The following is an 18,224-nucleotide window of genomic DNA, read 5'->3' as shown; positions in this document are numbered from 1 at the left end:
GCAAAACCCCACGCAGTACATTGGACATGTATTGAGCAATCGATTATTTAACTCTACTAATAGCGAAGTAAATGACCTGCTATTTCAATGATAGAAATACGTTGTTGGAATGTTTACAATGTATTAATTTAATTCTATTGAAAAATTGGAAAGTTTGTAGATACAGCATTCCCTACAAATTGATGATCGTGTTAATGGAAACAATCTGTGTATCTATTATCGAGCAGCAAACACATGTTGGAAGTCATAGTGACATTCTTTATTGGTCTCTTGGAATTTGGAAGGGTCTCGAAAAAATGATAATCATCCATCAAAATGTCCAGCATTAACAGCAATAATGTATAACTTATTTGTAATGAAACGCGGTATTATACACAATAGTTTTCCAATCTCACCGCTCCAATTCACTATGTGGGTCAAAAGATCAATGTTTAATTTTCCCATAAAACAATCACCCACATGGTATCTGCTTATGGATACAGAAGATACAAAACCGCTATAAACCAAACAATGAGCATCCGTTTTTTAATTGATACTATTAATAATTTGTGTTGCACGCTCTCGTGTCACCTTTTATTACTGACGTGTCAACGCGCGAATCGTGCACCGACTCATCAGCCATGCAGCTGATCCGCTTCAGGTTGAAACTGAAAACTATACGGAGGGGTGTGAAGTGCTAATGAGTGTAAATACTGGCTATTGTCTGTTATCTAGCTAGAACTATTGTTACACTACTTACCAAAGTAGATATTCACCAAATCTTCTCCAACCCACTAGCTGCTCATAGACGTCTTCTCGCAGTTAACTTCGATTTATCCAAGGAAAAACGTCGCAATTTTGATACGAGCTCCAAGCGGAATGCTTGCAGCGAATGACTTTTGCGGCACACACATACACACCACAATACACACTTGCACAGCAGACGAGAACTGGCCGTTTCTATCGTTGCATGTCCTTCCGGCGTACGCTACGTTACGTCACACACAGCTATTCACACAAACAAACACAATGCTTCACACCCCCGACACAGGTGACCCGTTTCTACCCTCCCTGGCCAAATCGGTTCTTAAAAGTCCGCCAATCGTTTGGTTCGGTGTTCGTTGGTTGTATTCGTTCAATGAATGTTACACAAGATGCAAACTGTTTGTTTCTTCGAAATTCTTAATATTAATCTTAGCCTTACGATGTTACACTTTTCCCTGCTCCGATATTTGCTTCACTGTTCAAGGCTCTCTAGACACCGCTAGTTTGATATGTATTGGTGTTGGCTTTGCCCTTCTTCCTTAAAATCTGCTACCCTTTCTTAGCATGAAACACTTAGGAGCAAATAGATAGTAGTTGTTTTAGCTTATAGTAGGTTGTACAATAATTTACCACACAACATAGATTTCTTCGATGTTGCTCTGATGATATGTATCGGTTGCCGCCTTACGTTCTAGAATAACACTAGGTTTGGTTTACATTGATGTCTACCTTATCTTAAATTCTACGGGTGATATGTGAGTGATATTTGTGATATATTGCCTCCACACAGACGACTACATTGAAGATTTGCGTTTTTGTCTTAGCGCTCTAGTTGCATTCCGTTGCAACTATACTCTCTCTCTCTCTCCCTCTCTCTCTCTCTCTCTCTCTCTCTCTATCTCTCTCTTGCTCTCTCTCTCTCTCTTTCACACACACACACTTGCTAATGGTCCAGGGAGGTACGGTGGCATCCGCAGTCGGAGCCTTCACTGCACTGGAATGTATGCACAATCAGTGTGAATCCTGATGCCCAATTTTGGCCACTGTTTTCTATCTTCTATTGAGCTAATTTCTAAATAACTGCACAAACACACACGCACACGCCGTGCGTACGCCGGAAATGCTCACAATAATAGTTCGCCTGCCTCTAAACTTCTGCAGAAAAAACAAAACGGACACACGTTTGGAACTTCGAATCCGTTTGTGCAACTGGATGTGCTGTGCTGCCGCGATAGCTGTTGGAAACGTTGTCGTTTTCCGCCTGCTTAGCTAGATGCTGGGTTGGATATGCTGTGATGGTGAAATTGTTGGTGGTTTCCGTAACAAAAACTGTAGCCCCCGTTGTTATTTCAGCCGTTTTGCGTGCCGTGATGCAAAATTGTGAAGTATTGACTGATAAAATGGTAGCAATTAGTTGCGCGCCGGCGCGCCACGCATAACCAGCCACTGTCAACGGTGGCTCACTGACAGTTTCGACATTTCGCCACCCCGATTGGGGATGCGTACGTTCTGCTTAGTTTTGAAAAGATGGCTGCATACGTTCCATTGGCTGTATCGTCAGCAGTCGATAGTCGTTGAAAAGCAATGATTTACTATTATGCCATTGTTTAGCACACATTTGACTATGGTCGGAACAATCGCAGAAGACTTTAAGTCCCAAATCCTGTATCCAAATCGATTTTGATAGCTTATTTATCTAATTCTAGGAATCTGATTCACTTGAAATTTGGAAACCACAGCCATTTGTCTCTGATTTTTTCGTAGAATTTGTTGAGAAAGATAATCCTGTTTTTATTAATTAATTTTTACAATACCCCTATTCCAAGCAACCGGACTACCTGGGTAGCCAGCGGCTTTTGAGGCTTATAACTTTTGAATACGTATATTCTATGTATCGATGCAAATTAATATCGATTAAAATTAAATTAACTAATTTAGTTTCTATAGGTCTTTATTCAAATAAAAACTCCTTTATCTTTTTAAGTACTCGTGAAAAAATCTAAAAAAATTATGCAAGACTTGTAATATACAGTTCTCAACACTATTACAGCAATTATTCTGTGAACATTTTGTAAAGTACTGAAAAACTGTTTTTTACGTTTTGTTTTTTATTTTTTTTTTTTCAAAAAAAAACCCTCTGCTTAGAAAATCTATAATATAAATACGGTAGTGAGTTGAACCAATCTTTACACAGCTATAAAAACTGCATTAGTTTGTTCAATTTCAATTTCGCAATATGGGATTACGAAATTGGATTACGCATTCAACAGTTATGAGCCTTCAAAGATGCTGGCTCTTCGGGTAGTCCAATTGCCTGGAATATGGAGTTTTTTTGGTTGTCAGCGACAGGGTTAAACCCGTAAACGAAACTCCATTTCTCAAAGAGATCAAATAAAAACTCACCAGTCTTGATTTCGTTTTCATTCTCACAGTTTTATTGTCGTTTCTCGACATTTTCTTAGCCGAGAGGGGATACAGTTTTTCCTTGTCTTTAATATATATATATATACTTTTTGTTGCGGTATATTTATATATGGTTTTAATAATAATAGAAATTTTTGTATTTTACAATATTCTCTTGAATTATGTTCATGTTTGCGATCGTACCCTTCGCTCGTTTAATCGCGTACGCCACGCTCCTACCACACAAGAGCAGCGTCTAGTCTCTTCGTCGTCCGTTCACCATGTGTCGTTATCTTTTTATGTGTTCATACTTTCAGCGTATGTTTTGTTTTCCATCTTCATCATTTTGTGTTCATGCTTCTGTGTGTACGAGTTCAATGTATACGCGTTGATAGTGTGCATGTTACTGTAAACGGTTGACACTGTAAGTATAATGCAGTTTAACAATACATTTGTATATTGTATTATCCTGTTTCTTATCCTTTTTTTCTCTTTCTCTTTCTCTTTCTCTTTTCTCTCTCTCTCTCTCTCTTTTGCTCCCTCTCATTCTCTCTATCGGGTTGCTACTATTTACGCTCCTTATCCGCTTGTATCGCATTACAACCGCATTCGCATGTGACATGTTTTGCACTATCTTGACGGTGTGGCTAGTGTGACTGATTTTGGATTGTTCTCTCTAGTGGAATGAGTTTTGTGTGATGGCGCTTCTTATGTGTAGGGTAGAGTACACGTGTGTTAATTGTTTGTCTTGTGTTTTCATCCAGCAAAATTTGAATGTATGATGGTAAAATACCTGTTACCATTCGCGTACTCCAGCGCATTTCGTTCTGTTTTGGCTCGTTTTTTTTAGATTCTTAATGTTGTTTCATGTTTAATGTATAATTTTATCGATTTTCCAATTAACTTCTAGTGTGTGTAATTGTGTATAAGTGTGTGTATGTGTAAAAGTGTGTGTAAAAAAACATGAAGTAAGGATGTAGCCTCTGGCCGTGTGAACTGTATGACTTTTTTCAGCATTTACTTACAGCATTGTTTCAGCAAAGTTTGTTTGGTTTGTATGTTTATGTGTTGTGTGGTGAGAATGTGTTAGTATGGTTTACTTAAGTTAATATAAAATAATTTTAAAATTTACTTTTTACTTGCATTTTTAACCCTTTTCACCCAGTCTAACTTCATTGGTTCTTAGCTACGAGTACTAGTTGTTTCATGTGTTTTCCTTCGCCCTAGCTTTGTACAAACGCCACCCACTCCCCTGTTTTCTGTCGACGATGAGAAAAACAGGGAGGGCAACGTTGTGGTTGGTTTTCTGTGTTCCACTTGGTTGGTTGGATTGTTGATTCAATTATAGATGTATTTTGTTAATATTCTTTTATATCAATTGTTTGTAAATTAATTTACTTTACTCATGTCGCTCAACAATCTTTTTGTTTGTTTATTTGTTTTTTTTTGTTTATCTACTAACATTTCTATTCCCGTATTTCCCAACATACATTTTCAGCGTACACATTTTCTCACATTCCAAAGAACTCTTTTGTCACACCGACGCGGGTAGCCATGCTTGTTTGCTTTACGTTTCTTTCCCTCTCCCTTTTTATTTATATTTTATTTTTGTTTTGATGTTGTCTCTGGTCTATCTTCAAACTTCTATCGAAATGCAAATAATCGATATAGTGGTAACATTTCCACATCCCTGGATCGTTTCGTGTACGTGTGCCTACACCGTCTGATCGTTTACAGGAAGGCGTAGTGTCTAATGCATAATCTTTTCCGATGCAGTACGATTGGTTCGCAATTAGCGTCTTTTCAAAAGGCTACACATACTCGCACACATGGTAAAACAGCACGCTCCAAGCAACTTATTCGACACTAACATAAATGTTTCATAACGTGTAACGTTTCATAAGATACTGCTATAGTGTGCAGAAGAAGCGACGACTGCTCTTTCGTACCAAAACCATTCCTGTCTGTCTATCACGTTCGTATATTATTTTAGGCATCACCTCGTAACGCCATCCTGGATAATAAGCGAGCAAGCTCTCAAGCGGAACAAAATTTTAAATCATTGTTCTGGTCAATGCATAACACAAGTGCTGTGTTCTAAACCATGCATTTGTTTTTCTTTTCTTTTTTTGTTGCATAGTCAATAGGCCTCAATTGCTGTTTTCGAATTATGTTTTTTTTTTCGTTTGTCTTCGTTATTTTTCACTTATTTATTTCTCCCTCTCATTTGCATTTGGTATTAGTAATATACTGCAAAGCACTTAAAGCAATAATTATAACCTTATACTTTCCAGATGATAATGTTCTTTTCCATTATTTCACCAATTCTCTCATGACAATTTTCGACACCGTCAATTGTGTTCCAGATCATGGACTAAACACAGTGGTTGTGTAAACATGTTGACGTTCAAAATCTTACCTTACTAAGCGTATTACGGTTCCAGGAAACACAAAAAAGGCATACCAGCAATGCGACGTAAAGTAAATCTTGTAAAACAAAATATTAACCCATCTTCAATATGCTTATTTCGCGCGTTCGACTCATCACGCGATGCATAATCTTCAGTTCGCAAATAAACTAAACATGAACATACCGCTGAAGTACGAATGGGAGGAAAAACTGGTTGGTCCTGGTTATGCTTCATCACTCGAAGAGTGTTCCAAGGCAGCGCAAACACACACATACACACACACAAGCGGTCGTGGCAAAAGGTTGTGTTTAAGTTTCCGTTATTTGGCGTAAATTAATCCATTTTCCACTGGACGGATCAGACAATGTGGGGGTAACAATCCAACAAACTGCATCAACTTTCTCTGCAACCTGTCATTTTTAGTCATAAGCTGCCGCACAAAACAGTAGTGCAGTTATTCAACCATTTAAACAACTCACTTCTGCTAAATATACAAACATTGAGAAAATAGAGTATGGTTGCTTACTTTCGTTGTGCTTACTTCGAACGTGAGTTAGATAATAAATCAAGAATACAAAGCTTCCGAAAGGTATTCGTAAACCAAACATTAGTTGCAGTTTATGTTATGTGGCATGAAGCTTGATCATCTAAAACAACGAAGAGGAAATGGTTCCAGGTTTCCAAGCGTAGGGTAAAACAATCAACCAAAAACAGACGATTGCTTTACCGCAGGTTGACAACAAACGACTGTCCTGACGATCTGTCCCCTTCATCGAGAGTCTTTTCAAACCATTTTTTGTCTCTGAGATTGGCTATATGATAATGAATCGCTTCGCCTATAGTTCCCTGTAGAAACCTGATCTTATTTACACCTGCTGCTTGCTGGCCTTGCTGCTCAACCGATCTTTCTTGCGTCTATTTGCTTAGCATTTCCTTCATTCAGTTGATCTTATTTAATAGTTTTGTTTGTTTGTTTTTATGTTATTTTATTTATTTTTTGTATTTTTTTCTGTTTAAAGACAGCTGATGCTCGTTGCATGTTGTTGTTCCTAATAATTTTATATTCTGAGGCTTTGTTTAAAGGGGAAGAAATGAGCTGAGAGAAGAGAAAGAGAGAGAGAGAGAGAGAGGAAGATAATAAGATATAAATAAAAACCGTACTCAATGGTTGCTTCAATGTGCATGTGCAATGCTATGCTGATAAGTATATTATTCAGGAGTTGAAGCAGCTTCTAACTTCTAGCACCTTCCTCTTCGACTTTACCTCTCCTGTTTTTCCTGTATATATTTACATATAAACTTCGCTCGGTAGTGCAAATCATCCTCAATGTGCAGGAATTAAAAGAAAACCAACTACATTAATCAAAATCAAAAGAAAATCATTAATCAAAAATTTTAATTGTTTTTTTATTGGTTCAACCTAACATAGTTCAACCATAGTGCAGGTTCAACGTAACAAAATGCAATAGTTCTTTTCAAAAAGCTCACAAATGTTGGTGTTTGACGAGAAGAATACGCATGTATGACATTTGGATTGCTAATAATATATGCTTCAAAAACTTAATTTGAATCCTTCCACGGACACAGATGAACCATTTCATTACGTCCCGCATGGTGTAGCCGTGTAGACGCTTAGGATACTAAGCAACCAGCTTGGCTTCTGGAATAAATTCTTGCACATCGAGCTTGATCAGTATCACCATTGCGATTGCAACCGTTAGCGCGCCAAGATTCAAGCAACTAACCAGAGCAAAAGCGTAACACACACGCATACGTAATGCTCTCGATTCTTGATTCATCTCACTTCCCTTGGCGATGATTTGCACCTTAAAATGCGATCGTTTATCATTTACAATTGCACGCCTCTTCCCTAACTCTCTCTCGCTCTATCTCTTACTTCACTTGTTTGCAACTCTTGCATAAACAACGTTACACTTTTAGCGTAATTTTTTAATCAGGACTCGAACGATATCCTTTTATTTCATGCTCCTAACTAATCCTATCGTTTCTGATACTCAGCGAAACAAGTGCTGCATCCTATAATGTTGATTTGTTGGTACCTATTCCATTTGTTTGTGTTTTGTTATGTGTGTACGTGTGTGTATGTGTGTGTCTGGTTGTGTCAGTGTTTTATTCCACTTTTCGTCATTTGTTCCGTTTGTATTAATATTTGCTAAGAATTTTCTTACTGATAAAGATATGATTTTTTGGCTCGTTTCTCATTCCCTTCTTTCCGGCAAATTTACTTATTATGCTTACACTCTTACGCAACTTTTAGCTTTCTGCTCGCTTACATACTTGCCGTGGTAATAGCTATTCCTCAGGTTGCACTCGGTTCTATGCATCGTATTAACAATCCTCCCGTAGCATGAAGCAATGGGGCGACTCAAAGCTTTTTTACTCTGTACTCTGCAGGAGTACCTGTCCGATTCAGTTGATACTGCTTATTGTGTAAATGGGCGTTTGTTTAATAGCTGATTTCGAAAGCATGAGTTTATTCAAACAGCGTGTATTCGAGAGCTAAGGCAAACAATATGTTGATTTTAGTTGTTATTTGTTTTCATTTTTTTAGCTTTGTTCATTTATGATAAGTTAAGTATGACAATGTTGCTCTGTGTGTATGTAAGGGTGTATATTTTTGTTACTGATTTGGGTGTTTGCTTATCTTTGATCAACTGCATGACTTTTTAACTCCTACAGTACGATAACAGCATCATACAGTACCGTTTCAGGACAATCGGTTCACTACGCTGCTTACCCTTTATCCTGCCAAAGGCAAAAGCTTGCTTTTGTACTTCCTTCGTTCATTGTGAATGTTTCCGTCCCGAGACGGCTCAGATTGCCCTACGATGCCAGGTAACGTCTTGCGGATCTAACGAGCATTGGCCAAAGTTCAAACATTTGTCAAAATGTTCGCTTGCTGTTGAGCAGACTAAAGAACGTGACAAATCCACTAGCATCATCTGCGATCGCTAGCTCACAAGATCCACGAGTTTGGTGAGTTTTTCACACCTTTCGTTTCATTGCTATCAGTTTGCTTCTCGTTTTGCCTGTTGTTTCGATGCATCAGTTTACTGAAGCATATACGTGTCTAATTTGTTTTATAACTTTATTCTCGCATTTACTCGTTAGCTGCTTCTTGCCATATAATTTTTGTGTCTGTTTTGGTTTGGTTTCAAATAGTACAATTTAATAAATTCACAGATTTGAGTTTCTTTTTTTTCTTCTCCTATTACCTCTAGGTTTTCTTTTTCTTCAAGCTTTCACTTGGTGGAATGATCTTCGTGTGTCCTACTTTCCCCGTCTATAAGTTGTTATCAAACATGCTTGGACTTAGTAGGTCGTCATTCTTGCGCTCTATGGTGTTCGTTTATTCGTACCACGTTTTCTATTCTCGGGAGAAGACTTGAAAGTATGTACGTTAACGAATGAATTAAAACAAGTAATATCAATCACGATCGCGCACAAACGGGTATGTTTTGTCTCATTTTGCTGTCTTTCTCTGCAGACCACATTCAGCAGTAGAAGTTCCTGGAACGAAACTGTATCCCAACCTTAGCCGTGCGTTGGTGAATAGCTCCAAAGTGTCCCTTTGCGTATGTAAGGCCGTAAATGGTTTTGATAGCGCATACGTGAATGGATTGATTTGTTATCCATTTTTCGTGTGTAGCATTTACTTTCTATATGCGATAAGTCCAGTGTTGTTCACCTGTCGATGTACGTTGGGGCGGTGATGAAATACGTGCTCATACCATTCCATAGTTATAGTTCAGGTTTAGAAACGTGTTTGTCTTACTGTAAAATACAGATCAAATTGGAATTGATGGAAAAAGACAAAAAGAAATAATGAAACAGTTGCTGGATCACACTTTATTGTGCCGATTTTGGTGAAAATATTATCGAGCTGTAACTATAGCTACGAATTTTGCTGAACAAGGCAACCCTATATCTTAAATGCGCTAGCAAAAGTAAGGAAATATGACACTAATGCGCACGACCTGAAGAAGATAATGCATGACAAATGAAACGAAAAACTAGCATGCAATACTAATGGTCCAAGGAAATCTACCGGTTTTGGTTTGATCAGTGCAGAATCCATTGAAAGTCTTGTGTGACGAAGCAAAAGAAAATCAATCCTGAAACTCAAAGACCAAGCGAACATTGGAAGCGGTACATTTAGATAGTACAGCATGCAAAAGATTGCTTAAAGAAATATGATATCAGACGTACCTAGAAAGGAGATACCGAATGTGGGAAAACAAGGTTCTGTATTATTAGCACTGTTAGTGGCTACGTGAACTTTTTGCGGCTAAGATTTGACTACGCACATTCGCGATAGTGAGGGATGCACAATGTGCTCAAGCTAACCAGCTACAGTGTGCTGGCTTTCAATGAACGCCGTGTTTGATGTCCTGGTGGAGCATGGGTTAGGATAAGAATTTTGAGGGGAGTTTTATGATGGAGCCTTTTATAGGCTTTTTTTTAAGGATAGAACTTCAAATGCCAAATACTGCGACTAGGTGCTGGATAACTGATCAACTTATTCTTCATCAACATCGGAGCAATTTTCAGAAGTATTTGTCAATGTCATTGGCTTTAATTAACAATAACTTCCTTTCGTGATGAATATATTCTATTATTAAATATAACTAATACAAACCACGGTAGCCAAGTACATTTGCTGTGATTCGAGTTTATCATGTAGTGAATCATGCTCTCAGTGACTTTTAGTGAAATTAATTGATCTTTCAATAATTTCGACTTTCTCGAAAGTCAAAGCTCAGTGATTAATTCCTTGAACTTGTTATTTCTTTTAAACAGATCAACAGCCTTAAGAGTTTATACTCAACCAAGACTCAAATTTATACACTATAACGAATGATCTATAACAAAAACATATTTTACATAGGCTGACCGTTCAACTTCAAAATCAATTAGAACAGGAAACAGAAATCTAAACATTTAAAGAGAAAACACAATATATTCTTTATACTAAAAGTAGTAGGATTCAGAGTAAGAACAGCCAGTCAGCCAGCACTGGAGTGTATCAGCAGAATGCACAATACATTTTATTTGCCTTACACACGCAGAAGCAGCAACATAGGTATGTGTGCGGTAGTGTTAAACAATATCTATTCATCTAGATTGGTCTATAGCAACATAGAATAGTGAGAGGATAGTAGGATAGAAGGACAGCAAGGACGACAGAACGAGTGTCAGAGCGGTGATAATGATGGAGTTAGTGGCGAGCTGGGATAGGAAGAACTTCGTTTGGTGATGGTTCAGTTAGTGGCTTTACAGCTTGAGTGAATCGAGTGAGGCGATCGAGGATCTTCTAGACAGGCCCAAGCTAGGTGGCCCACTGACCAGTGACGTTGTTCCGAACAGTTTGTACCAGCCGATGACGATGTGTGAGAGGTTGAGGTTGTCCAGCATGATCTGCGCTACACCCATGAATACTTTTTTGCCTTCCATACGACCATAATCGCCCCATACCGTGACCTGATGCGGAAAATGGTTTGAAAAGGACCAATATTATAGTGTTGACCGGCCGGACGCTATCAGCGTGGAAGGATCCGTTCTGCGCTACTTACTTGCAGTATACATCCCGCAAACGGCTCCCTAAACACTAGTTGTTGCTGATATAGTGGGTCTAACGTTTTTCTAGCAGTCGTTGTTTTTGCTTTTTCTATACACTTTTTACCGGAAACTAAATACACTTTAACGTAAGGCGCTGGAAGTACTTTTGAGCCAGGACGTGCCTTGAAGATAGGAGCAAGCGAAAGAAAGAGAGCTGTAAGATCGCACTATTCAAGGGCGTCAGATGTATAACTTACCTGCAATCCCCTTGCTCTTATCACTTCAACCTCTAAGGAACCCTTCTGATAGCACATAGACAGTTGAATATCCCCTAAGGCCGGAGCACCCAGTACCTGGCGTCCAACTAGCTGTCCTGGTCCCAAACCATCGATGAAGTCCGATAAAGGTCCGGTATCACCCGCTACTCTTAGCGACGGTGACCATCTGCCATGGTGTTGGTTATGGTATAAAATGTAGGACGATAGGTATCGAACAAGAGTAAATATTACATGTTAGTAGCCGTAGTATGAGCTTTCCAAGTGGAAACAATAAACAAACAATACAAATGAAAAAAACTTAAATATTAATCAAAACCGTGGTAGCTAGTGTACCTAAAGAAGTTGAGAACAGAAACTAGAGGCACTCATACAAAAAAATCATAATTTTAAGTAGGAAAGTATGCAAAAGAGACTCGAATGAACGATAGTGTAATATTTCTTTTCGCTCCTTTTCATACTTTTCTAGTCGTTTTTGGCTATAAAGCATCATTCTTATAGAGAGCCAAGAATGACGCAAACTAAATAAATAACAACCAAATACACAGACATCAAGCACATCAAAACGCACACGCACACGGTGAATAATAATTATAGCTGAAAAGAGATTGGTTTGGTTTCGAAATGTAGACTAACGTTTAGTTATTTATTGGTATTTAGTTACCATAAAAACAACTAAAAATAAATAAGAAAACCTTAACTCATATGCTTTGATTGGAGATTTTCAATTAATGCTTAAGTATAGAAGTAATTTTGAGATAACACATAGGAATTATTTTACTCATTCTAGATTAAGAAGGTTAGAGAATGTCCAGAGAAACAAAAACATATACGGGTACTCGCACACAGTGGACGATAGAAAGGAATGCTGCGTTAGAAAAACAGGAGATACGGTATTCTTCATTTGGGCACAGTACAGCGAGATCAAACAGTCGTACAGGAGAGCTTAGGAGGCAAAACATCTTTAGCGTACGGGATCGACAGAAAAACAAACGACACTGGAGTGACGCACCGTTGCGCAAAAGCTACAACTCGTGGATTGGAGCTAGATTAAATGGTACAAGAAAACAAGAAGGTTGAGCAGAGTACACACAGAAATTTGAGTAAGGGCCTCTGTTGTTCAACGGATGACAACCAAAGTGCCACTATAATAGCATATGGCGACGGAAAGGATACATACAACCACATACATACTGGTACTGTTGAACGTTGCTGATTCGTTCGCACAAAACGATAGAGCATGGAACAGTGAGAAAAACGCTTCACAGGGAGAGATAGACAGTTTGTAGTGTGTCGTGTAGTGGAGCATTCTACCAAGCGGCTAACTACTAAGGTGCTAAATGATAGTCATGCATTGTACCAGTGGGAAAGGAATGAAGTAGGAATAACTATTTACATGAATATCGACAATAAAAAACAGCTGGGCAGTTCACCATCCTACTACAAACTGACCTATTTGATGGCTAGTGTTGGAATATGTTTAGTATCATCTCTATATCAGTAAACCCTACTCAGAATAAGAGCGTAAGTTTAGTCAAAACAATTTAAAAGAAAAAAACTGATAAATTTAATACAGAAATGATAACAATGAGAGTTTTGATCTCATTAAGCAGATATTTTTTTGCAAAAAATGTCATATGCCAACTTTAAGAAAATTGCTTGAAGAAACATCATTATAGCTCCTGTTCCGGGTACTTAATGGAAAACAAAAAATATCAAATAGACAATTACAATTACAGCAATAGCAACATCCAAAGCAAAAGCAGAGAAAAGATTGCCAATAACCCACAAAAGCGTAGAGAGTAGATATGGAGACAGATGGAGAGATAAATAGAAGGAGAGAGAGAAAGAGAATAAGAAAGAGAATGTGTGTGTAAAAGAGCAAAAGCACACAGTGTAACATACACGTAGATAGCACACAACAACAAAAATGACAGCTGAAAGGGGTCACAAACACGAAGAAAGAGACACGAAGGAGCGAAACACAAATGGAGAGTATAGATACATAACACGTGAAAGTATAGTATCGGTTTGGCGACAGGAAAACAAAAGGCAAAACTTAGAAAGGAACGGAAACGGAAATCGTTTTCGCATACGGCAACACGGCGCCACACCGACTGCGGCTAAAAACACACACTTACGAGGAGCCTTCGGAGCTCGAGATCGAGTGTAAGCTTCCGGCCCGATAGGCTGCCGACTGTGCTGGTATCGGTGTCACCTCGACCGATCGTTGGATCGAACCGGCCGACGCTCGTTTGCGCTGCGACGTCGAGGATGAGGATGAGGGCGACACTCCTTGGTCTGCGAGCAAGATCGAATGGGCAACAGATGGAGATGACAGAATTTGATGTACAAGGCGATCAGAGTGGGGTGGCAACATGGTACATTTGTGAGCTGGTGCGCCACTGGTGACGCGGTCGACTCTTTTGCTAGCCACGCGAGGGGTACTATCCGCAATAAAAATTACGCTACTATGTCTGAGTTTGGCCTACTTTTGGCATAGAGCTATGGTAATGCAAACAAAACAGTGCAGCCCAGATCAGCTGCTTACACATTCCAATGGTACCGAACTGAACCAGATTCTCGCGCTAGAACGGAACTCGAACGCCTCTGGTGGCCTATTTCAACCAAAACGTACAAAAACTGAAAGGAGCATGACAATAACGACGATGACAAACACGCAAAACTAAATGAAACGTAACAAATATTGAAACAATTGCCCAAGCGGAATAAAGAAATTACATGACGGCCAGACACATAAGCAAATGTTGTTGGCATACACCATGAGCACCAACCAGAACAGGCCGGGGTGAAAGATCTCACCCGTGCACCCAGGACACATAGTTCTTTTACACAGCTTGACGCCATTTTCCTACGCCATAACAAACACGACAGAAAACAAACGGATACTATACACTCTACCATCGAAATGAACGGTTGACGGCTGTAGCTTTGCTGTAAGTTTGCCATCCCTCCCAGAAAACAAAGAGAACAATATTACCCTATGCACCATGTAGAGAACGGTTCAATTAATGGAACGATCGAGATGGTAACGATACTTAGTAGACAACAAAACAGAAGAGAAAACAAGACACTAAGAACCATACAGTTTCGTACTCGCGCATCTAGATAAGCATATGTAGTTTACAGTGGTGTAGTTTGTGATGTGGAATGGGCATCTGCATAATACGTCTGTTTATGTGTTTGGGTTCGTTTGTGCGCATGGTGTAGGACGTGTTTTTCGGTGTTGTGTTGTGTAGTGTCATCAGTATACTCAGTAAGATATGTTACAGTCCAAGCCAACAGCAAACCGGTGTATCGGTGTGGTGATCGACTGGACATTCAAACATTCTCTTGTTGCGATGATATGCATCTCTCCCCGCTGTTCGCGTACTTCGATATAAAAAAGCCAAACAACAAAAATGGAGTTTATAACCTCTCTTTCTCTCTCTGAGTATTGGTTCCGTTTCTCGTAGGACTATTCTTTGGGATGCAAACAATAAAGTTGGGTCGCGAACAAAACAAATACTAAAATAAAGAAGATAAATCTTGTTTTTCAGTTCTCTATTTGAGTTTATATCAATCCAAACTCTTTTCCTGCTATGCTACTACTAAAACACTACCGTCTAATAGCATAATACCTGAACGGAATAAAATGAAACCATTGCACCGTAAAAAAAGTAATCAGCTAATAGTAAACATCTGCATCAATTAATCCTGCAAAAACAGATGCTTTCTCGAGTAACTTCTAGCATGTGCGTAGACATTTTGCTGAGAATTTTAATTACTTATAACGCATTCGTTTCAGAGATTAGATTCAAAAACTAATCGAACTAAAGTTGATAACTTACAATAAGCAAAAACAAACAAACTGATACAAAGCAAACCAAACCAAACAAAACAGATCAAATTAAAGTCAAAGAGCATTGCTAGCAACGAAACAGCACAGGGGTGTTAAAATGAAACAATAATTTGCTGCTGCGAACCTGTCACCGTCGGCACTTCCTTCACCATCGCTGGAGGCGGACGAGCCCCGCGATAGACCGCCGCCGCCGCGCACCTCGCCCGGAAGCACCTCCTCGCTTCGATGCACGGTGAAGGAATTCTTGCCACGCTTACCAAACCCCATGCGTCGCTTACGACCTTTTTCATATGTTGAATGAAATTGATTATCAAAACAGTGTCAGTTCCGTACGCTATTGGCGGAGAATGGTATTTTTTGTACATTGATGCTACACACACAGAAAGAGAGAGATACACCATGGGAGGGCAATGGGAGGAAGGATGAGAAACACAAGAGATGCGGGAGGGAAATACTGTAGGCAGCAAAAAGGAGTCGAAAATAGGAAATAAAAGCTTGGAAGAAACATGGGTACTTGGGGTGGGATTTATTTTTTTAATGCTCTCCTCTTTCCTGCTAAAAGCTTGTTGTCGCCTTCTGTAATGGGACGCTGAGCAGAATTTAGTACACCGAGTTGGCCAGATCAAGAACATCGCTACAGCAACAAGCGACACTGGTCGCCGCGTCGTTGCGCGCCACCTTACGGAATGATGCGGAAGCTAGGCGCAATAGCTGCGCCTCCGTCGCCAGCAACCACTGTACAAAAACTCAAACTCACACGAATAACAACGCTTATGCAGAAGTAGTTACCTGTTGCCGACAGTTGCGACGTCGAGTTACTCTTGATACCCATACCGGTACCGAACCGGTCCCGGTCCCTGGTGGGCGTTTCGCTTTTCGGCGAACGTTGGTCCAACTTACGTCGTGCATCCAAGCTCTGTATCACTGCAGTATCACTTAGGCTACCGTCTGAAAGCAAGCAAGCAAGCAAAGGTGAAGACGCGCATTATTTCCCTCTCTCATGGCAATACTCGTCCAGGATTGCCTACCTATCTTATCCTCCGGTGTTCCCTCGGTATTCGAAAGACTTTGGTCCAGTTCGCCGCGCTCCCGCGACTCCCGTTGCTCTCGATCGCTCAGATCTCGGTCCCGCTCGTGATCGCTACTGTTCCGATCGCGGTCCCGGTCACGATCGCGCTGCCGATACGCTTCCCGTCCTCCGTTGTGGCCACCGTAACGGCTGCGGCCCCGCACATCGTAGTCACTGTGGGTGGTACGGGCCCGGCGTTGATGGTCCACCGGTAGGCGCCCGGCCGAAGTTGACGGTGAGCCGGAACGGGTTCGGGTACCATCAGACGCACGGCCAACAACATCGCCCACCGCCGGTGGCATGTTGGAGGATTTTTTCATCGACGGCCGTTTCGGTGTGGTTTGCAGCAACGCAACGCCATTGGAGGATTTGTTGGAGGAAAGAGTGGAAGCATAGTTAGCGGGTTTTCTACTACTAGCACTACCACGGCCACTACTACTGGTGCAGTACGGTGAGGAGGGAGACTTGGTGTACTCAAAGTATTCGGGCTTCTCGTTAATGCTTACGGAGCTGTGCCGTACGCTATCGTTTTTACCAGCACCGTCGCGACCCCCGCGACGATTACGATCCTGCAAGTTGGCTAGAAACTGATCCAAACCCTCCAGGCTACTCGTGCGCCTCGTATCATACCGTGCCCTACGCTTCAGCGATGACTTCCCATTGAACGACGAGTTCCGGCCCCGCGAGAACGAACTTTCAAACACCTCATCGTCACCCTCTTCCTCGTCCTCCCGCCCATCGTCATCGTCCTCCTCTTCAGCACTGTCGCTGTGATAAACCTTGCGCCGGAGCGGAATCTCACCCGCATCGTTCGATACCAGGCTGGAGCTGCGCGATTTGCACTTGGCAAACATTTCCGGACGTCGGCGCGGATCATCCTCCTCACCGTCCGGTACCATGCGACATCCCCTGCGCTCGTACTCATCGTCACCCCGGCGCCGATCGGTACTTCTCTCGTATCCCACCGCCCTTTCATGCCCGTACCGATCGGTGAGCCGTTGCTTCAACCGCTCATCCTTGAGCAGATAGTGCTTGCGACCGTCCACAAACTCATACTTATCGTAGCTATCGTGGATGCGTTTGCTGTAGTTAAGCTCGCCGTCACTGAACGAGTGGCTACGGTTCAGCACGGTCGGGCTTTCGTCGCTCAGATAAACGGTCGACTTTGGCTTCTGCAGCAGTTCCATCCTCACCTCATCGATGATGGATTTGATCGATTCCGAACTGCTGTAAAGCACGGTCGATTCGGACTTGATCTCGTCCACACGGCTCTTGCTGTCCGTCTTCTTACAGGGCAGCTTGGATTTGGACTTTTTCGTATCTATCTCCTTGAAGTTAGGCTTCTCGGTAACTTTCACCTTCGAGCTACTCGCAATGGATGGGGTAGATCCTCCCGTTTTTATCTGTTTCCCTTTCAAAGAACCTGCCTTCTTAATCGAACCCGACCCGCTTTTAGCCGGACTTTTTGTACCCTTTTTCGGTGTACTCGAACCGGTGGACGACTTTGATTTTACCACTCCCGGCTTGGATGTGGAGCTGGTTTTGCCGACCTTACTCGATTCCTTTTCTTTCTTTGCCACAGCCGTACACTTTTCCTTCTCTCCCTGCTTCCCAGTTGCTGTGGGTTTCTCTATGTTCTTGCTTTTGCCCTTTTCGGACTGATTTCTTGACGATTCTTCGGCGTCGACATTCTTGACTATGTTTAGCGTCAAGTTGCTACGATCTAGACTAGCTTTGGAACCGCTCCTACTCTTCCTGCCCTGCACTGGAGTGATCTTCTTCATTTCACACTGACTGTCCCTGCGGCCCTTCGTCTCCTCTTCACTGTTCCCGCCTCCCAACGAACGAGTCCGTTTCCTGTACACCTTCTCCTCCACACT

The 18,224-nt window shown here is 41.0% G+C and overlaps 1 protein-coding gene across 11 annotated transcripts in view; it reads right to left on the bottom strand.

Annotated features, from left to right (window-relative positions):
* Positions 1–3,156: 3,156 nt before the first annotated feature.
* The window catches only part of LOC120960978 (regulating synaptic membrane exocytosis protein 1), a 52,714-nt gene continuing 37,646 nt past the window's right edge, over positions 3,157–18,224 (bottom strand). For 6 of the 11 annotated variants that reach the window (XR_005752681.2, XR_005752682.2, XR_007452177.1 and 3 more), the window contains 7 exons: positions 16,304–16,518; positions 16,065–16,223; positions 13,555–13,714; positions 11,396–11,582; positions 11,153–11,320; positions 9,789–11,060; positions 3,157–9,353 (listed from right to left, as the gene is read on the bottom strand). Coding sequence is in view for 2 of the 11 variants with exons in the window: in XM_040384482.2 (XP_040240416.2) it covers positions 9,351–9,353; positions 10,926–11,060; positions 11,153–11,320; positions 11,396–11,582; positions 13,555–13,714; positions 16,065–16,223; positions 16,304–16,518 (1,027 nt within the window). In the remaining 9 variants the exon portion in view is untranslated. Of the gene's footprint in view, positions 9,354–9,788; positions 11,061–11,152; positions 11,321–11,395; positions 11,583–13,554; positions 13,715–15,399; positions 15,557–16,064; positions 16,224–16,303; positions 16,519–18,224 lie in introns of those variants that run through there. The other 5 variants (XR_005752683.2, XR_005752680.2, XR_007452179.1 and 2 more) reach the window with 4 other exon arrangements.

This window comes from Anopheles coluzzii, chromosome 2 (assembly GCF_943734685.1).
Source record: "Anopheles coluzzii chromosome 2, AcolN3, whole genome shotgun sequence".
NCBI lineage: Eukaryota > Metazoa > Arthropoda > Insecta > Diptera > Culicidae > Anopheles > Anopheles coluzzii.
The sequence above is the reverse complement of the archived record's forward strand: the minus strand, read 5'-3'. Positions and strand labels throughout refer to the sequence as shown.